General features: G+C 42.2%; 1 protein-coding gene across 4 annotated transcripts in view; it reads right to left on the bottom strand.

Moving 5' to 3' along the window:
* The window catches only part of LOC140738265 (hepatocyte nuclear factor 1-alpha-like), a 219,673-nt gene that overhangs the window by 113,723 nt on the left and 83,514 nt on the right, over positions 1-22,436 (bottom strand). For all 4 annotated transcript variants that reach the window (XM_073065428.1, XM_073065427.1, XM_073065426.1 and 1 more), the window contains exon 5: positions 6,699-6,856. In XM_073065428.1, coding sequence (XP_072921529.1) covers positions 6,699-6,856 — 158 coding nt within the window. The remainder of the gene's footprint in view (positions 1-6,698; positions 6,857-22,436) is intronic.

The following is a 22,436-nucleotide window of genomic DNA, read 5'->3' as shown; positions in this document are numbered from 1 at the left end:
AAAGGACGTTGTTATGATAGCCTTGCGAGATTTTAATATGCAGGTAGATTGGGAAAATCAGGTTGGTCGGGGATCCAAAGAGAAGGAATTTGCAGAATGCCAATAAAATGGCATTTTAGAGCAGCTTGTGGTTGAGCCCTCTGGGGAACAGGTAATTCTGGATCAGGTGTTGTGTAATAAACCAGATTTGATTAGAAAACTTAAGGTAGAGGAACCCTAAGGAGGCAGGATCATAATATGACAGAATTCATGGTGCAGCTTGATGGGGAGAAACTAAGATCAGATGTATCAGAATTACAGTGGAGTAAAAGTAACTACAGAAACCTAAGAGAGGAGCTGGCCAAAATGGATTGGAAGGGGACACCATCAGTGATGATGACAGAGCAGCAATCGCTGGAGTTTCCGAGTAATTCGTAAGATGCAGGATCACTTCATCCCAAAGAAGAAGCAGCATTCTAAAGGGAGGATGAGGCAACTGTGGCTGACAAGGAATGTCAAACAGAGCATAAAAAGAAAAGAGAGGGCATACAACATAGCAAAATATCAAGGAAGTGATTTAGAAAACAACAGAAGTCAGTGTACTCACTATTACTAAAGAGAAGGTGCTTGAGAAGCTGAAACGTCTGAAGATAGTTAAGTCACTAGGACTAGTTGGAATACATCCCATGATTCTGAAAGAGGTAGCTGAAGGAATTGTGGAAGAATTAAAGTTTTAAGTAAATTTATTATCAAAGTGCATATATGTCACCACATACAACCATGAGATTCATTTTCTTGTGGGTATTCACAGTAAGTCAAAAAAACCAATAGAATCAATGAAAGCCATTATTAATACTCTTCAGAGATTGTCTGCCAAGACCTGTGATATGCATCAGCTGCTCATACGACCATCCGCCACCTGCTCCCAGGGCTTTACATGACCCTGATCGGGAGGCTAAACAGGTGCAACACCTCCTTTGGTAGAGATGGATCTCCACCCCGCCACCCTGAAGAAACATCAGGGACTTTTAAGAGATATTTAGACAGGCACATGAATGTAAGGAAAATGGACGGATATGGACATTGTGTAGGCAGAAGGGATTGGTTTAGTTGGCCATTTGATTATGAATTTAATTTGTCTGGCACAACATTGTGGGTCGAAGAGCTTGTTCCTGTGCTGTACTGTTCAATGTTCTGTAAGACCGCACCTAACAGGCTAGACAAACAAGCAATGTGCAAAAGACAAAAAGAAAGAGAAAAAAGAAATAATAACAGAAATGACAAATTTTAGAAAACAATATGGACACTTAAAATGCACTGCCTAGAACAGAGGGAGGAAGAGGAATAACACACATAAAAAATTTACACAACAGTCAGTTAAAAATACTTAGGATATATTTTCATCGACAAATACAGGATTCAGCACTGCATGCGGGCATATGCAATTCTGATAAGAAGTACACTCCACTAAACTTCAGTGAAAGTAAAACTCAGAAAAATGAAGAAATTATCACTATAGACAAAAAAGTTAAGCAATGGAAGAGCAAAACCCTCCATGGAAGACAGCCCCATGATCTGAACAGTCTAGATGCTGACAAGGAAGCGTGGAATGCCTGGCTTAGAGTTGGAGACCTCTTCCCAGAAACAGTGGGGTTCCTTGTGGCAATACAGGACCAGTTAGTTAACACAAAATTATAAAAAAATACATAATAAGAGACCAACAAATTCAAAATGATAAATGTAGAAAAAGTTGAGAGAAACCAGAAACAATTCAACACATTACAAGATCCTGTAGCAGTTTAGTTCAATCTGATTACTAACACAGACACAATCAAGTGGCAAACATCATTCACTAAAATCTTGCTTTAAAGTACAAACTCATAAAAGACACCATATCTTACTATAAACACAAGCCTAATTCAACTAATTCCTACAAATTATATTATGACCAATCCATTATTACAGATAGGATGATCCATAATAACCCTCTAGATATAATATTACAGGATAAACAGGCAAGAACAACTTACATAATAGATATAATCATTCCAAACACACATAACATACAAAAGTCAAAAAGTGAAAAACACCAGAAATGTCCTGAATTAAAAGAGAAAATTGAAAGACTGTGGAACATGAACAGGTATAAATTGTCCCAATAGTAATATCTCCAACTGGTATCAATCGAAAGTCACTACACAATAACATTAAACAATTATGCCTACACAGCAATATTTATGTAAATCTTCAGAAAGCCACAATACTAAACACCACTAGAATAGTCTGAAAGTTCTGAACAATTGAGAACTGAGTGTGCTTGTGTTATGCCCATACCTCGGGTTTTACCAACTTGAGCTAAGAAGAAATAAAAATACCACAGTAATAATAAATAAACCAACAAACAAACAAATAAATAAATAAATAAATAGATAGATAGATAGATAGATAGATAGATAGATAGATAAATTAAATAAATAAATAGATATCAGGAACATGGGATGAATGGTCCTTGAAAGTGAACCCATAGATGTGTTCAGCGATGGGGTGAGTGAAGTTATCTCCACTGGTTCAAGAGCCTGATGGTTGAGAGGTAACAACTATTCCAGAACCTGGTTGTATGAGTTCCAAGGTACCTTCCTGATGACAGCAATGAGAAAAAAAGTGTGGCCTGGATGGTGGTGGTCCTTGATAATGGAACAGCGTTCCGTGTAGATGTGCTCAATGGTGGGGTGGGCTTCACCTGCGACGGATTGGGCTGTATCTTTTTGTAGGCTTTTCCTTTCATTGTATTGGTGTTTCCATACCAATCTGTGATGCAACCAGTCAGTATACTCTCCACCACATGTCTGTAGAAGTTTTAGATGACCTGCTGAATCTTTGCAAACTTCTAAGAAAGTACAGCCATTGACATGGTTTCTTTGTAATTGCATTTATGTGCTGGACTCAGGGCTGAATTCAAAGTTGCTGACCCTCTTCTCTTCTGATTCCCTGATGTGGACTGTCTCATTGGATCTCCGGTTTCCTCCCCCTGAAGTCAATAATCAGCTTCTTGGTCTTACTGACACTGAGTGGGAGTTTGTGTTGTGGTAGCACACGGCCAGATTTTCAGTCTCCCTCCTATATGCTGACTCGTCACCACCTTTGATTCAGCCAGTGACAGTCAGCAAACTTAACTATGGCATTGGAGCTGCACTTAGCCTCAGATTCATAAGTATAAAGTGAATAGAGCAAGGGGTTAAGCACACAGCCTTGTGGTGCACCTATGGAGATGTAGATTGTGGAGGAGATGCAGTTGCCAATCTGAATGCACTAGTGTTGAGGCTTGTGCTTCGAAGCTTTTTGATTGGTTTTGAGGGGATGATAGTATAGAATACTCAGCTGTAGTCAATAAAGAGCATCCTGATGTATGTATATTACTAGTGATCTTTCAAGAATCACTAGATTATGGTGTGGTTCTGGAGGACTGAAAGATTGCAAATGTCGCTCCACTCTTAATAAAAGGAGGGAGGCAAAAACCAGGAAATTATAGTCCTCGGTAGTTGGCAAAATATTAGAGTCCATTATTAAGGAGGAGGTTTTGGCATACACGAAGGCACACGATAAAATAGGTTGAAATCAGCATAGTTTCCATCAGGGGAAATCTTGCCTGATAAATCTGTTAGAATTCTTCAAAGAAGTAAAAGGCAGGATAAACAAAGGAGATGCAGAGAATGTTATTTATGGATTTTCAGAAGGATTTTGACAATGTGCCGCACATGAGGCTCCTTAATGAGAAAGTGCCTGTGGTATTACAGGAAAGATACTAGCATGGGCAGAAGATTGGCTGACTAGCAGAAGTCAAAGTGTGGCCTTTTCTGTTTGGCTGCCAGTGACAATTGGTGTTCTGCAGGGGTTGCTGTTGGATGCATTACTTTTCATGTTCTATATTAATGACATGGATCATTAAATTGGTGACTTTGTGGCCAAGTTTGTGGCCAAAGATAGGTGGAGGAGCAGGTAATGTTGAGAAAGCAGGGGGTCTGCAGAAGGACTTGGACAGATTAGGAAAATGGTCAATGAAGTGGTCTGTGGATTACAGTGTAGGGAAATGTATGGTCATGTACTTAGGTAAAAGGAATAAAGGCATGGACTATTTTCTAAATGTAAATGTCGCTCCACTCTTAATAAAAGGAGGGAGGCAAAACCCAGGAAATTGTAGTCCAGTTAGACTGACTTCAGTAGTTGGCAAAATATTAGAGTCCATTATTAAGGAGGAAGTTTTGGCGTATAAGAAGGCACACGATAAAATAGGTTGAAATCAGCATAGTTTCCATCAGGGGAAATCTTGCCTGATAAATCTGTTAAAATTCTTCAAAAAAATAAAAGGCAGAATAGATAAAGGAGATGCAGAGAATGTTATTTACGGATTTTCAAAAGGATTTTGATTTCTGATTCAGAAATCAGAGGTGCAAAGAGACTTGGGAGTCCTAGTGCAGGACTCAAAGTACGTGTACGCCACCATATACTACCCTGAAATTCATTTTCTTTAAGGCATTCACAATAGAATAAAGAAATACAGTGGAATCAATGAAAAACTATGCACAAAGAATGTGCAAAAGAAGGCACCTGTGCAAATGCAATATATATATATATATATAAATAAATACTGAGAACATCAGTTGTAGAGTCCTTAAAATGAGTCTGAAAGTTGTGTTCAGTCATCATTTTAGTGTTGGGATAAGTGAAATTATCCACGCTGGTTCAGGAGCCTGATGGCTGAAGGGTAGTAACTGTTCCTGAACCAGGTGGTGTGGGGCCTACCACACCACCAGGTTCCTGCATCTCCTGCCCGATGGCAGTGGCAGGAAGACAGCACGGCCTGGATGGGGTGGCCTTTGATGTTGGAGGCTGCTTTCTTGTGGCAGTGCTCCTTGTACATCTACTCAATGGTGGGGAGTGCTTTTCCTGTGATGCACAGCTGTGTCCGTCACTTTTTGTAGGCTTTTCCATTCTTGGGGATTGGTGTTTCCTTACCAGGCCATTATGTAATTAATCAGGATACTCTCCCTCATGCATTTACAGAAGCTTATCACATTTTAAGTGACCTGCTGAAATTGTGCAAGCTTCTAAGAAAGTTGAGGAGATGCTGTGCCTTCTTTGAAGGGGCACGTAGGTACTGGTCCAAGGACAGGTCCTCTGATATGATAACGCCAAGGAATTTAAAGTTACTGAACCTCTCCATCTCCAATCCCCTGATGAAGACTGACTCATAGACTCCCAATTTCTTCATCTCTTTGTAAAGGTTAACTTACAGTTCAAGTTGGTAGTAAACAAAAACAAATGAAATGGTAGCATTCATTTTGAGAGGACTAGAATGTAAAAGCAAGGATGTACTGCTGAGGTTTTGTAAGTCAGTGGTCAGACCACAACTGGAATACTATGAGCAGTGTTAGGCCCTATATCTCTGAAAGGATATGCTGGCATTAGAGAGGTTCTAGAGGATGTTCATGAGAATAATCCAGGGAATCAAAGGATTCATGCATGAGGAGCATTTGAAGGCTCTGGTCCTGTACTCACCGGAGTTTAGAAAATAGAGAAGGGATCTAATTGAAACATACTGAATATTGAAAGGTCCAGATAGAATGGACATGGTGAAGATATTTCCAATAGTGGGAGAGTCTAGGACCAGAGGACACAGTCTCAGAATAGAAGGATGTATCTTTAAAACAGAGATGGAGAAATTTCTTTAGCCAGAAGGTAGTGAATTTGTGGTAGTCCTTGCCACAGATGGCTGTAGAGGACAAGCCACTGGGTGTATTTAAAGTGAAGGTTGATAGGTTCTTGATTAATAATGGTGTAATAGGTTACAGGGAGAAGGCAAGAGAACGTGGTTGAAAATAAATCAGCTATGGTCAAATGCCAGAGCAGTATCAATTGGCAGAATAGCCTAGTTATGCTCCTATGTCTTATGGTCAAATACCAATACAAACTCAAGGACCCCATCCTCTAGTAAGGCACATTATATCCCCTAGCACACAACTCAGAATTCATCAATTTTAGATAACTCTTCTTTCCCTTCTGTATCACAACTGACCATTTTTGCTGAGAGATGATCACCTCAAATACTAACACCATCTCTCTCTCTCTCACTCCCCGGATGCCACCTGACCTGCCCGGTAATTCCGGCATTCTCTGTTTCTATTTCAAATTTTCAGCATGTGCAATATTTTGCTTCTCCTCTGTACAGCTCCAATTTTACCTTTCACTTGACCCACTTTTTCTCTCTCCCCCTCTGTATTCAATTGTTTATCTGTTTGCACCAGATAGATTATCAGGAGCTAACAAGTCCACTCCTCTCTCTCAGCCAGTACCAACATCAATTGTGTCATTCAGTCTTTCTTGGTCTCTTCTGCTTCATAGATATTTCCTATGATGGTTTCTACGCTTGGCCACTTAAAGCGTTTATGTTTCTAAATTTTATTCTGTTCTGATGAAATGCCATTGATTAAATGATTAAACTCCACAGATGTAGCCTGTCTTGCTGAGTATTTCCAGCATTTGCTGTTTGTATTTCAGATTTCCAGCACCTGCAATTTTTTGCTTTTAGTATTTTCCATAATGCACAGTAAAACATATCCTGTGGAGAAATTCCATGCTCGTACGACCTTGCAGGTAATCACAACTTGTCGTACCAGTAACTTCAATTACATAGCCGATTCAATATCTCTTGGTGCACTTACCAATTTGGTGTCTGTAGTCAACAAACTGGAGCTAGGTTCCAGACCCGGAGGAGAAACGGGTTGGAGAATTGTGTGAGTTGTCACCATAGTGCTGTTGCCGTGGTGACTAGCAGATGGAGGCACAATTTCATTGGATCCTTGCTGCCCATACCTCACTCCTGTCAGAAGGAAAAACAAAATATCACAGCATTTTTTGATAAAGTAGGTTCCATCAATTGTGGTAATTATTGAAGGTTGAAGATTGCCTTTATTTGTTATGTGTATATCAAAGCATTGAAACTGTTACATATGCACGGAGCAGTAAGATTAGTCGTTCTTACTGAGTCATGTTAGCCGCCGTACACGCTGGGTAATTTACGGTGTGGGACCTCACTTATTCCCTTCCTCTGTGGTCCCCATCTATGGAGGGGGGGGGAATGAACCATATCAGACCGATTTCGAGAATGTGACAAGTGCACATGCAGCCGGTTCGCCGCTCAAACAATCGGCCGCTCGCGTACTTACCACATTCTTGCAACTAATCCGACACGGTTCAGAAACAAACAGTGAAATACGTTGCTTTACATCAAAGGCCAGCACAGTCCAAGGATTCTCCTGGGGCAGCCCACAAACCACTGCCACGCTTCCAGCACCAACATGGCATGCCCAAAACTCACTAACTCTATCTGCACGTCATTGTACTGTGGGAGGAAACCAGAGCACCTGGAGAAACCCACGCGGTCACAAGGAGAACTCTAAAGACGATGGTGGGGATTAAGCCCCAATTGGGGATCGCTGGCACTGTAAAGTGATTGTGCCAACTGCTATGTTACTACGATGCCCCTAAAAAAATGGAATGTTTCACGAATTTGCGTATCATCTGTGGTTCAGCATTGAATGAGGTGCTTTCTTTAACACGTGAAAGTAAATATATGTTATAGAAAGTATAGCCATATTAATTGCAACACTGTTTAGCTCCCGTGAGCATTTTTCAATAAACTTGTTGCTCTATTACTCATTCACTGTGAATGGCACTCGTCAACTACATAAAGTACTAATATCCATAGCCATGTGCTGCTACCAATATTTTACAAACGTTTGTAGATCAGATACAGAATTAAGCCACCCCAAGCAAGGCTTTCATGTATATAACCTCCACTAATATCTCAAGGGAACTTGCAGAAATGTTTGGTTGGGGAAGGGGGAATGTTGATGTGGAAATAATTGCAACTGATGTTTTGTACCAAAGAGCTTGTTTCTACTGAATGACTCTATGACTATGAGATAAAGTGAAGGATGCTGAGGTCAGGGGAAGTGACTGTAATTGCAACCTATTTGAAAAACTTTCAGAAAGCTTTTAAGGCTGTGGAGTGTAGTGGAGGATTTAAGGATGCATGATGAGAAGATAGCAGCAAAAAAATTGAATAGCCTCTTACAAAACCAAGGAGGCAGTTTAGAGATATTTTAATTTAAGAATGTTTCTGGACCAAACAAACTAAATAATTCTATGAAAATTTAAGGACTATATCTTCAGGTTCAGATTTAGATGTATTTAGCACACGTACATTGAAGCATTCCATGAAATGCGTCACTTGCATTAACCAACATTCCCAAGGATGTGCTGAAGGATGCGCCCTGCAAGAATCTCCACATGTTCTGCCTGCAGCGTGTCCACAACGTTCAACCCAACAACACAAGTACCAACAACAACAAAAGTAACAGAACAAAACAAGAGAACAATCGCAAAACAATCCGCTTTCCCAAATGCCCACCCTCCCACACACATCCAATCCCAGGACAGCTCTCTGGGCTTCCTGAGTCACTTGTCTAATGCAAACCAGCCAAGCTCTCTTTGCTCTGACTTTCATTTATCTTTCACACCGGCTCTTGTACTCATTTCTTCCAAAACTGGCTTAAGGCTCATATTTGTCCAAAATGATGAAACAGGTCAGTCAAGGCTCAGATTATGTCTGAGAAATGGGAGCCAAACAAGTCCAGGCTGAAAGAATCTGTACAATAATTGTCAGGAAGGTATGCATAATTAATTTGAATAACGAGGTGGTGTAAAGGTGAATGTAATACTATCATAGGGCCAATGACTAGGGTTCGATTCCCACTGCAATCTGTAAAGAGTTTGTGCCGTAGGTTCTCCTAGGACTGCATGTGTTTTCTCTGAGGGCTCTGGTTTCCTCCCACATTCCAAAGGAGTTTGGGTCGGTAGGTCAATTGGTCACATGGTGTAACTGGGCAGCGTGACCTATTACCATGCTATATCTCTAAACAAAATAAAAGTCTCTAGTTAATCTGAAATATTCTAAGGCAAGTTGTAAAAACATTGTTCTACACTTTTTTCCACTGTATCTCAGACTCCAATCCGAGAGGAGTGGATCTGCTGCCTCACCGCTCAAGTGAGGCAGGTTCAGCCCTGAGCTCGAGTTTACTGATTCTTCTTGTCATCATGTGGGTTTCCCTCCATGTCCCAAAGACATGCAGGGTTGGTACACAAATTGGCCACTGTGCGCTGCTCCACGTGTGTAATTAAGTGATTGAAACTAGGAGGAGCTGAGGGAAAACAAATATAAATTAGAATTGTTGGATAACCATTGTGAATTTATTGGGCTGAATGACTACACACCACTATCTGTACCCATGACAACCATCCTCAGACCTCTCTGTTAGTCAAGCAATCGGTGTAGGTTCCACACTACACAAACTGAATTCAGATTGCCTGCAAACATTTCACACAGTCTTTCTCCCTGCAGGTGCTGCTATACCTTGCATTTTCACTTTTTAACCTCAGATTTGCAGCATTTACAGTTTTTAGATGGTAGCAGTCCCCCTAACTGAGCTTATTGTATCCAAATGGAGGCATCACTAAATTTGAGGAGTCTTCCTACTGCTGTCCAACAGGTGCCTTAGGAGTTTTTCTGACACACAGTTGAAGCCCACTGCCATATGTTCTGCTCACAATCTAACCCAAGTGGTACCTTAACCAGGTGCTGAGGTTGGTGACACCGTAAAGGAGGAAGGGTTTCAGCCCAAAGTTGACTATACTCTTTTCCATAGATGCTGCCTGGCTTGCTGGGTTCCTCCGGCATTTTATGTGTGTTGTTTAAGGGAGAAAGGACTTGCTCAGCATGAAAAATTACAAAAACACATACTTCTTACAAAATTACAGCTTTTGATTAACTGAATATGTGTGTTTTCCAAATGACTGATGAGCATGATTATATCACTGCACCAATAATCTAGAAAACTAGAACACAAATCTGATTATGGCCGTTTGACAACTGGGAATCAGATTTTAAAATGGAAATAAAATCTGTAAGCAACTGATGCTTTTGGATTGTTGTTAAAATACCGACTGGTTCATTAATACTCTTTGGAGAAGGAAGCTTGAGTGTCCTGACTCTTGTAATTTCAGTGCATCTCTTTAAAGAACTTTATACAGTTGGCCCTTCAAATTCTCTCTACTAAGAATGGGCAACTTCTGCCTAAGGAATGTCTTGGATTCACTCCAATTTGCTTAGTGTCACAACAAATCAACAGCAGATACCATTTCTTCGGCTCCTCACTCAACCAGGAACACCTGGACAGCAATGATGCATACATCAGGATACTCTTTATCAATTACAGCTCTGCGTTGAACACTAAGATCCCATCAAAACTAATTAATAACCTCCAAGTCATAGGCTTCATTACCTCCTTATACAGTTGGATCCTCGATTTCCTCACTTGCAGACCCCAGTCAGTTTGGATTGGCAACATCTCCTCCACAATCAATACCAGCACAGGTGCACCACAAGGCCGTGTGCTTCACTCCCCCTGCTCTACTCACTTTACACTTACGACTGTGTGGCTAAGCACAGATCCAATGCCATATTTAAGTTTTCTGATGATACTACCATTGTTGGCCAAATCGAAGACGGTGACAAATCAGCATATATGAGGAAGATTGCAAATCTGGCTGAGTGGTGCCACAACAACAACCTCTCACACAATGTCAGCAAAACCAAAGAGATGATTATTGACCAGAGGAGGAGGAAACTGGAACTCCATGAGCCAGTCCTCATCAGGGGATCACAGGAGGAGTGGTCAGTTCCTTGCTGTTATCACTTCAGAGGATTTGTCTTGGGTCCAGCATGTAAGTGCCATTGCAAAGAAGACTTGGTGGTGCCTCTACTTTCTAGGAAGTTTGTGAAGGTTTGGCAGGTCACCTAAAGCTTTGACAAACCTCTACAGATGCATGGTGGAGAGTATTCTGACTGGCTGTATCACAACTTAGTACGGGAAGACCAATGCCCAGGATCTATTGGATATAGTAGATGATCCTGACAAAATTCCAGCTGAAGTGTTGCCTCACCTGAAAGGACTGTTTGGGACCCTGAATAGTAGTGAGGGAAGAGGTGAATGGGCAGGTGGAGCAATTCTTACGCTTGCAGGGATAAGTGTGGGAAGGAGATTAGTGGGGATGGAGAATGCACAAGGGAATTATGGAGAGAGCGATCTCTGTGGAAGGCAGAGTGTGGAGGTGTCGGGGAGGGGGGAGTGTTTGGCGGTAGGGTTCTGTTGAAGAAGGCGGAAGTTGCCAAAAATGATGAGTTGGATGTAGAGGCTAGAAAAACAGAATGTCACGTTTATATCTATGACAAAAGTTATTAGTCCTCTCTGAATGTCAGTCATTAAGTGCTATCTTTGTACCATGGGTTCCACACTCTTTCTGAAGTAAATACAGATTGCATGAGGATATTGCACAGATTATTTCTACAGCTATCTGTCAGAAGTTACATTTAACCTGGGCAAGTCCCAGTGATGAAAAGTCAGTGACTAAACTTCTATAACACTCAGCTCACTGATTAACCACTCAGTATATATAAAATAGTCCACACATTGAATCCACTTTATCTCCTAATGCAGACTGAGTCAATAAGGACAAGTAGTCTCCAAGGATGTAAACAGTGAGGATCAGTCTTTTCAGTGTGAATATCACTGTGGAACAGACCTTGGCAATTAGAGAATATTCAAACTATCCATTTCATTAGTCACTCCACCTGGATTCATTAATGCACCATTCCAGGTTTCAAATGAATTCACATTTTGTGCTAATGTGCATTAATTAAGAAGAATCTACTTCAAGAAAGATTGCAGAACAGTTCAGCATTTGCCAATTTACAAAGAGGCGAAAAGAAGAGGGAGATGTTCCGTCTGAGCAGAGCTGATTGGCAGTATCATCTCAGAGAATACAGCAGCGTGGAATGTAGAAAGTGTCTGTAGGAAGGATCAGTATTAGCTTAGGGAGAAACGAAAACAGTGAAATGTGGATTAATAAGCATTAACTATCTGGTCTGGAATTTAGATGCTTTTTAGCATAGAAAGCCAAATACCAGGAGCTGGTAGAGTAGTGCCAGAGACAGGGGCAGAGAGCACAATGTGAGCCTACAGAGGTTGGGGTGTAGAGGTTTTGCTGGCTGTCCACTGTGCAGAACTTACTCTCTCCTTCGCATTACAGGGGCTGCAAAGAGCCATCAGGACCATCACAGAGGCTGCTGAGCGAGCCTTCAGATGGCTGTGGATCAAGAGGTGTGACCCGCGGACTGATGCTGCTGGGACACAAGCCAAGGTCTGATCAACACTGGCCGGGTTGCCTGGGCGAGAGTGTCTGACGTTGAAAAACCCCCGGTTACATCACTGATGATGTGTCCCAGCACACCCGGGGATGCATCTTAGCATCATAACACAGTTTAGCAACTCTGAGAAACGTCAGGAATGCAAATGTTCACATTCCTGTGTGGATCACAGAGAAGCAGGACTGTGGCAACGATGTGGAGAATAATCTCGTTAACAGCTCACTTCACATTTTCACTTTGATGTCAGTTTTATTTACCCTTGTGTTCTTTTGCTTTTTTGTCCTTTTTGTCTCCATTTTCCACTCTTGAATAACTTTATTTCCAAATCAAATGTTATCTTTCCGTGCCCTTTCTTCCATGACTTTTCTCTCTCTTTATTTGGTTTCAGTGCCACCATCTCTAGCTGTTAGATTTATAAAACTTTGATACATGCTGGCAATGTTACCCCCAGCTTTGGCCACCTACTTCCCTTGCCCAGCTCTCTTCAAGTTGACGATTATTGATGCCCAACAAACTCCATCCATTCTACATAGATCGCGACAGTAAGTGAGAAACGTGAGCCAGCCCTACAGCCAGCAATTAGGTGCAATGCTGAGATGGCCCCCACCATGGAATGCAAAGCCGAGGGAGGGTGACAGATCAACTTTATTCAAAATGCACATTTATATATATTAGATATTTGCTGTAGTGTGTTGGTCAGGGTATGGCTTGCAAGAAAAAAACAATTAACATTCAAAAATTATTTTTAAATTATATAACAGTAGAGGTTAAGGTACAGATATGAAATAAAATGTGCATAAATACATAAATAACAGTGTGTACGTATTTACAATGTAAATAGCATTATAGAAAGTGTTCACAGTGCAGTGACAGAGGTTGGGGGATAGAGAGGGGGTTGGGGAGTGTTTTAAAGAATGGCTAATCGGATTAACTGCCTGGTGGAAGAGATTGTTAAAATAGTGTTAAGTTTTATTTTAATAGCCCTCTAGCCATTGGAAAAGGCAGTTTGTAGGGTGGGTGGTGTCTGCAATTAAGTTAGTGTGGCGACCCAATTACTAGCACACTCGAACCGGCTGACAATTAGCCAGCATGCAGGCACAAAGGCTAGGTCCGCAACAAAGGAAGAAAGCCTGAGGGGGTTTCAGTACGTGCCTCTCGAGGCATCCGGCGGGGTCACCAATTGTAGCAGTGTGCTACACGCAGCACTAAAATAATGACACGGAGTCGGTAAACTGCAGTCAAAGATAAAGTTTATTCCAACTTCACAGTCTTGCTTTAAAGCCTCTCTCCCCCGCCGGATGCCTCGAGAGGCACGTACTGAAACCCCCTCAGGCTTTCTCCCTTTGTTGCGGACCTAGCCTTTGTGCCTGCATGCTGGCTAATTGTCAGCCGGTTCGAGTGTGCTAGTGATTGGGTCGTACTGGCCCACATTACCTCCGACAGAGGCGCCCAGTTCACCTCCAGCCTGTGGTCCGCGATGGCCAGCCTGTTGGGGACTCAGCTGCACCACACCACTGCCTACCACCCACAGTCGAACGGCCTGGTGGAGCGTTTCCACCGTCACCTGAAGTCGGCTCTCATGGCCCGCCTGCGAGGAGCTAACTGGGCGGACGAGCTTCCCTGGGTCCTACTCGGCATCCGCACGGCGCCCAAAGACGATCTGCACGCTTCGTCGGCCGAGTTGGTGTACGGCGCACCCCTGGTCGTTCCCGGGGAGTTCATACCAGCCCCAAGGGGGCGAGAGGAAGAACCTGCAGCAGTCCTGGGCAGACTACGCGAGAGGCTCGGTGACCTGGCCCCCATACCCACTTCGCAGCATGGGCAGAACCCGACCTGCGTACCCAAAGACCTGCAGAACTGTAAGTTTGTGTTTGTATGACGGGGCGGGCATCGGCCACCGCTGCAACGGCCCTATGAGGGGCCGTTTACGGTGATCAGAAACGACAGGTCCACATTCGTGCTGGACGTTGGGGGGAGAGAGGAGGTTTTCACGGTGGACCGACTCAAACCGGCCCATGTGGACTTGGCGCAACCGGTCGAATTTCTGGCACCGCGGCGCAGAGGCAGACCTCCCAAACAGGACCCGGCCCAGACTGTGGACATTGTGGGGTGTATCGCCGGTTCTGGGGGGGGGGGGGGGTTATGTGGCGACCCAATTACTAGCACACTCGAACCGGCTGACAATTAGCCAGCATGCAGGCACAAAGGCTAGGTCCGCAACAAAGGGAGAAAGCCTGAGGGGGTTTCAGTACGTGCCTCTCGAGGCATCTGGCGGGGGAGAGAGGCTTTAAAGCAAGACTGTGAAGTTGGAATAAACTTTATCTTTGACTGCAGTTTACCGACTCCGTGTCGTTATTTTAGCGCTGCGTGTAGCACACCGCTACATTAGGACCATAAGACATAGGAGTAGAATTAGGCTATTTGGCCCATCAAATCTGCTCTGCTATGGCAGCACGTCTGATTCATTAATCCTCTCAATCCTGCTCCCCATAACCTTTGACATGCTTACTAATCAAGAGCCTATCAACTTCTGCTTTAACTTTACAATAGTTATAAAAGATTATAACTACAGAGATAGAACTGCACTCCTGTGCAAACCATCAGCTGGCCACTTTACTGGAGTGGGTGGAGGAACCACCAGTGGATGTGGCATGTATTGGTACCAAGGAATTAAGTTAAAAAAATAACAAAGTCCTACAAACTAAATGTTAGGAGATAAATTATAACGCAGAACATCCTGTGGTAATACTTTGAGGAACGTGACAGTGCAGTAAGGGGTTCTCAAGCATTTTTATGCCATGGACTTACCGTATACCATTAAGCAAGCAGTCTGAGGACCCCAGGTTGGGAACTCCTGCCCTAATGTGAGGAGAATGGTAAGATGGGTTCCTGAGGGTGTAGGAAGGTGGGATTTACAGTCCTAGGGCACCAGACTAGGAGATACCACCATCAGTGTTCACAATGTGGCCTCCTCAGCCTTGGAGAAAACAGACACAGATAGGGTTGGAACACAATGACCCTGAACTTTGTCGCCTACCCCTTTGATGTTCTGGCTGTCTTACTGCACTGTCACACTGAGGCCCAACACTGGCTGGAGGAACCGCATCTTTATCTGGGCACATCACAGCCTTACAGAACTCATCACTGAATCTGTATCAGAATGGGACGGGGATTATGCATCTGTGACATTGGCTAACTTTCTACCTCTCTGTCAGCATAGTCTGGCCTGCTGAACAGGTCCTGCTGCCCTGCATTTGAAATTCTTATATTCCTCATCTGCTTTCTGATCCAGTAACTACCCTCACTTCATTGCTTTATGAACAATGAACCATGTACTGCCTCAATTAAACCATGATTACAGATACCATTTATCTCCATGGCAACCCAGGCCTCACCTTATCAGTGGCATTTTCTTCATCACAACCATTTCTCTTGACCCTCCCTGCAGCACAATGCAAACTCTCTTTCTCTCCCAGTCCCAACATAGTAACGTGGACTTGGAAATATTCACTGTTATTCATTACTCAGTTAATGTCATTATCTTCATTATTATTAACCTTTGTTTAGATCGGATTAAGCAAATTGGAAAAGAACAAATTCAGAGAGTGCATTCAGGATCGTCTCCAACTTTATTTCATATTCAAAATATTGGTTTATACGTCTGTTTCTTGTGGGTCCCTGCAGATGGAAGTGTTGAGGGGAGTGAGCAAGTTGATTGTTTAGCAAAAAAAGTTGTTAAAAGTTTTTTTCATTTGTGGATATAGACCTTCCACTTAGCAAGTCAGAAGCTAAGGGGTTGTTGGGACTAGGAATTAAGGGGTTATGGCCCAGATTTGTGGGATAATGTGCATAAGGGGAGACACCTTTACAGAATACATAAAACTGTTGGGTTGATGGGAGAAGGGGGTAAAACAAGAAGGGATGGAATTGTATTCAATTGTCTTAGAATTGGGCATAATATGCATAATTACTCCTTATATCTTGTTGGAAAACAGCACTTTGGGTTGTGTAGATTTTGTCATCATTTTTGAACACATTCTATTACAGTGTGAAGCGTTAGGGTTATCATACAGGGTTGAAAGAAATCAAATGCAGGCTTCACATCTATCTTTGGGGGGGTTGATAATTTTTATTTTAAAAACTTAGTTAAGTTATGGAAGTAACTTTCATTTAATTCACAGCATTGTCTTTCATTACTTGCAATCTATAGAGCCTTTTGAGGGTAACTTAGTTTTCTGTTGATAAAAATATAGTTTTTCTGTTGTTTTATTTCCCAGCTCGCTACTCCACACTCCAGTCCAGTAGGAGGCGGTAGGGTAATGCACCTTTAAGTGAGACTGCCAATCACCACTAAAAGTCAGAGGAAGCAGAAGGATAATTTCCTACAGCAATAAATTATGGAGCCAAGCAATGAACAGGTTATTTTGGATTTGGTAGTGTGTAACAAGGCAGATTTAATAAGTGATCTCAGAGAAAATGATGACCTAGGAAATAGTGATGATAGAAATTAGCATTCAGATTGAAGGTGGGAAGATTGGGTCTGAAATAAACTTAAATAAGGGGAAATACAAGAGGATGAGGATAGAGATGAGAAAATCTGCAGATGCTGGAAATCCAAGCAACACACACAAAATGCTGGAGGAATTCAGTGGACCAAGTGGCATCTATGATAAAGAGTAAACAGTCGACATTTCGGGCCGAGACCCTTCTTCAGGATGGGGATAGAGTTGGCTTAAAGTAGAACAAAAACAAGATTACCAGATAGACAATAGACCAGGAGTAGTAGACTTCACTTCTCTCAGCAAAAATTATATTCCAATGAGGAGAAAAGACTGAAAGGGGGTGCAAGAAAGATAATTAACCATCCAAGGCTAACCAAGGAAAATTAAGTGGAAGGACAAAATATACAAAAGCTTGAGGATAAATTCAAAACCCAGCAAAAGAAGACTATAAAAATAATCAAGAAGGAGAAAATAAACTTTTAGAGAAAAATAAACATAAATATTGAAGCTGTTTATAGAGGCTAGCTTAAATAAATAAAAATGATGTCAAAATGGACAAAGACCGTATGAGAACATGGCTGGGTAGTTAAGGGATACAAGGAAATGACAGAGGAGTAAAGCGTACTTTGTGCCAATCTTTATGGTGCAGGATACTACAAATACCAGAATGCTATTGCACTAACTGGAGACTAGTAATAGGTAAATTCATGTGGTCAAAGGCTGATAAGTCCTCTGGCTTAATGCTTTGTGCTCTGGGATAGTAAAGGAAATGATGACAGAGGTAGTGGAAGCATAGAGAGGAACAATTGGATAGAAAACAGACAATGCAATGCTCTTATTCAGAAAAGGACCTACAGAGCTGTTAACCTAATGTCCTTTATTGTAATGAATATTAGAATCAATTATTATGGAGGAATTGCACATTTGAAAGACAGAACATGATTAAGCAGTCAGCTTATCTTCATGAAGTGAGAACCATATCATCCAGAGGGAAAAAACATACTTAAACTTTAAAGAAAAAGAGATTAGCTGTACTTGTCACATATACATTGGAGCAGAGAGTGAAATGCATCACTTCTGTTAAATCAAATCAATGAGGGCTGTCCTGGGCGGTTCACAAGTTTGCCACGCTTCCAGTACCAACGTGGCATGCCCACAACCCCGTATGTGTGAGGAACCGGGGCCCTGGGAGGAAACCCACAGTCACAGGGAGAACTACAAACTTCTTACAGATAGCAGAGTAATTGAACCTGGGTCACTGCCACTGAAATACCACTTTGCTAACCGCAACGTGCTCTCCCCCAAGAGCTGGAGAAGATGCTTCAGAAGACTCCACTGTCGCCAAATGGAGACTCAAGAAATATAGATGCTGGAATTTGCACCAATAAACAATCTGACAGAGGTTGTCAGAGCATCAAGCAGCATCTGTGGGGAAGAAATTGTCCTGATGCACAGCTTTGATCATAAACATCGACAATTCCTTTCCCTTCAAAGATGCCGCTCGAGCCGCTGAGCTCCTCCAGCAGATTGTTTGCTGCACTGTTGCTAGAACTGAAGGTGAGAGAAAAGTAGGTAGGAAGGCAAGCTGTGAAGAGGATACGGTTTACAACGGGACATCAACAGGTTGGTGAGAGGATAAAAAATTACTAAATGAAATAGGTTGGAGATGTGGTGTGGTTCAGGAAGAATAATAATCCTGAATTTTATTTGGTAGAAAAAGATGGCAGAAGACTGCAGTGCTAAGAGATATGGTAGCTGGGTCCTAATTCATGAAACACTGAGACCCGGCAAACAGATACAGCAGGAAGGCTAATTTTTATTTCAAGGGGGTTGGAATATAAAAGTAAGGAAGTTTTACTGGAGCTAGACAAAGCATTTCTAGAGTATCATGTGCAGTTTTCATCGCCCTGTTTCAGTAGTAATATATTGTCAGTGGGGGTATAGGGGGCTCTGGATAGAGGTAGTACCCTTGATGTCTGGCATGCTGCTCCCTACCAGACAGGGTGGACGGGCCCTCATCCATCTCCTAAATCTCTCACGTGTTGGCTCCAAGCGCCATACCCCAGTAAACCACTTCAGCTGGCGGGCTAAACCACGTGAGGGAGTGGTGTTAACACAGCACCACTTCCACGATGAAGTCACCGGCCAGGGCGGAAAGGTTCTCAGGTGAACTATAACAGCCACATGTTCACGACCAAGGCGAGCCACCTAGTTGGAGGAAATCAGCTGTGGTCAAACCTGGAGAGGGATGGGTTCCGCCAGGTTTCAGATTCCCAAGACACACCGTATGAGGAGCAGTCACCAAAAAGTAACTTTGTGCAAAGCTTGTCTTGACGGCACCCTGATGATTCCACCAGGAGTTAAGGGAGCAAGAGAGAGAAGAGATAATGTCAGTAAAGGCAGTTCAGGAAACACTTACTCCAGTGATCACAGATATGGAGGGTTTGTCTTTTGAGGAAAGGTTTAATAGATTGGTTCTATTTCACTTGAATACATTTGAATGAGAAGTGAACTCATTGAAATGTATATGATTCTTAGGAAACTTGCAGGACAACTACTGGGAGAATATTTCTCCTCATTGGAGAATCTACGGTCAGAAGAATATGTGGGAGTTAATTTGACCCTGGGATGAGAAGGGGTTTCATCCCACACAGGGTGGTGAGTCTCGGAATTCCTTGCTGCTGAAAGCTGTGGAGGCTAAGTCGTTGATTATATTCACAGGTGAGATAGATTGGCAATTGAAAAGGTTTCCGAGGAGATGGTAGTAAAAGTGGACTGAGGAAAGTTGGATTAGCCATGATCTCATTGAATGACAGGACAGGCTCAAAGGGTTAAAGGAGCAGGGGAGAGTCATGGGCTGGGTGGGAGAGAGTGGATGGGGATGCAATTAAAAATAGGGTGGAGAGAGAGGAGGGCCGAGTGGAGAGGGAGAGGGTTGTGGAGTGAGAGTGTCAGAGAAGGAGGGAATGTCAGGAAGGAAGAAAGAAAGCTTCAAGGAGGAGCTGGAGTTCAGGAAGGAGAGAAAAAAAGTTAATGGGAAAGGGAGACAGGACTTACAGAGGAGAAAGAGGGGGCAGTGTGAACAGAAAGACCAGGGTTGAGAGGAAGTGTGAGTAGGACAGTGATGGTGTTCAATTGTGAGAAAATGATCCGGGAAACTGATGGAGGTGGGTGGGAGAGAATGTCAGAGAAAAAGAAAGAGAGATAGGGTCAGGGAGCAGAAATAGAGGAGTTCAAAGGAAGTGAGGTCAGAGAGGAAACAAAAAGGAGAAGAGAAAGAGAGACAGAAGGTGAAGGCTAGGAGAAAAAGAAAGTCGGAGAGAGGGACTGAGGAAAGAAAGAAAGAGAGCGTTGAAAAAAGTACAGTCGACGCGTTGGTACTTTTTACCGTAGATGCCACCTGGCCTGCTGAGTTCCTTCAGCATTTTGTGTGTGTTGGTTTAGCTTTCCAGCACCTGCAGATTTACTTTTGTTTGAAGGAGAGAATGAGCAGGGAAGAGAGAGAGAGGCGGGATTGGCAATAAGAAAGAGATTAGGAGTGAGAAAATATGAGAGAGAGAGAGAGAGAGAGAGAGAGAGAGAGACAAGGACAGAGCATGAGAGAGAAAATCTGTTACTGTTTTGGTTGCCATTCCTACACATCAAGATTCACTTGTTACTTAGAGCTAAGATTGAGGTGCAGAGGGAAGGTGCTCCATTTGTGTGGGCATCCTCAGTTGGGGTAAGGGTTTTTAACCTACAGTTTAATAGTTTGTGACTCAGAAAGAGAAAGACAGAATTTCAATCATGCTTTCTTAGCATCCTGATTACTTATCTTGATTTCATTTCATTTTACATGTGGTTTCTATGTTTCATTCTTTGCTAATGGGAATCTCAGGAAATATTAATGTAAACATATGAAATTTCAGTGTATGCAGCTTCAGGGAATTATCAGCCATACAGACCTGAGAGGTCCTTTAGTTCAATTCTGAGCAGAAGGGGCAGGGAACTACAATCAGGGCTCCATTTTTGGCTTGGAATGCAAGTCATGTAAGGTTTCCCAGATCTCTCCTGGGCCCAATATATTGATGCAATTAGGAAGAAGGCATGCCAACAGCTATATTTCATTAGGAGTTTCAGGAGATTTGGTATGTCACTAGGGACACTAGCAAATTCCCTCATTTGTACCATGGAGAACATTCTAACTGATTGTATCACTGTCTGAAATGGAGGCACCAATGCACAGGATTGAAAGAAGCTGCAGAGGGTTGCAAACTGAGCCATGTCCATCACGGTCACTAGTCTCCCCAACATCAGGGACATCTTCAAAAGGCAATGCCTCAAAAAGGCACCATCCATTACTCGGGTCTTCACCACTCAGGACTGCCCTTTTCCCGTTATTACCATCAGTGAGGAGGTACAGGAGCCTGAAGATGCACACTCAAAGTTTTAAGAACAGCTTCTTCCCCTCTGCCATCAGATTTATGAACACATGTACACTACCTCTTGCTTTCTGCTTGCATGACTTTTTAAATATTTCTTACTGCAACTTATAGTTTTTTTATGTATCACAATGTATTGCTGCCAGAAAGCAACAAATTTCACAACACATGTCAGTGATAGTAAACCTGATTCTGATTTTGATTTTAATCCAGTAAGAATGTCCAGTATACCCCTGGAGCAGGGGCTCCCAAAGGTTTTTTAGGCCATGGACCATTAAGCAAGCGGTCTGTGGACCCCAGGCTCTGACACCCTGCCCGAGAGGAAAATTATCTCTGGACACCAGATAAGAACATTTATGTTGTGTATTTAATACTTCAGTAATATTTGTATAATATCATAAATATATCATTTGATTAAGCATTCTAGTTCATTTAAATAATTCACTACAGGTTATATATAAAAGTACGTGAATGGCATACATCATCACACCACCAGATCATACGTGCAATTCCCACTAAAGTAAAAACAAAACTAAGACATGATATTCCTGGCTCTGTGCTTTTGTTTTAATTAGCTTTATGTTTTGTATTTACAAAGCAACGATGAAGTTTTAAACGAACCTAAGGTGACTACCTACCTGTTGAAGCCAGCAAACCAGTTGTGTGTTTTTTTTTTAAAAAGCGCTGCGAGAAATGGTCGAGTTTAAAAAAAGGCAGGAAAAGGACAAATTTATGGATTCATAAATAGTAACTACTAGGTGACAATAATCATAAATTTTTAAAAAAGCAGAAATGGCTGGCTACATTGGAAAGATAGAAGCATTTGGATTGCTCAGAAGATAACTGGAATATGTATAATGAGTGAACTGAGCTATATTTTAAAGCAAATGGAATAGCTGGTGAGAAGTGAGTGCCAGTTTTGCTGAGTGCATTGGGCTTAAAGGCATATAGTTTGTTGAAAAAATTGACTGCTTCAACCAAACCAGCCGAAATGAACTTTGTTGATATTGTGAAAGTGATGTATGAACTTTTAGAACCAGAATCATTGCTGATTGTGAATGCTTAAGATATCATAAGTGGAATCGAAAGAAGGGGACTCCACTTCAGTGTAAGTGGCTGAATTGAAGACATTGTCTGAGCATTTTCAGTTCTGTGATGGGCTTAATGGTGCTCTGAGAAATTGTTTAATTTACAGAATCTTATAAGAAA

The sequence above is a fragment of the Hemitrygon akajei genome, chromosome 14 (genome assembly GCF_048418815.1).
Source record: "Hemitrygon akajei chromosome 14, sHemAka1.3, whole genome shotgun sequence".
Lineage (NCBI taxonomy): Eukaryota > Metazoa > Chordata > Chondrichthyes > Myliobatiformes > Dasyatidae > Hemitrygon > Hemitrygon akajei.
This window is presented reverse-complemented; position numbering and strand designations above follow the sequence as displayed.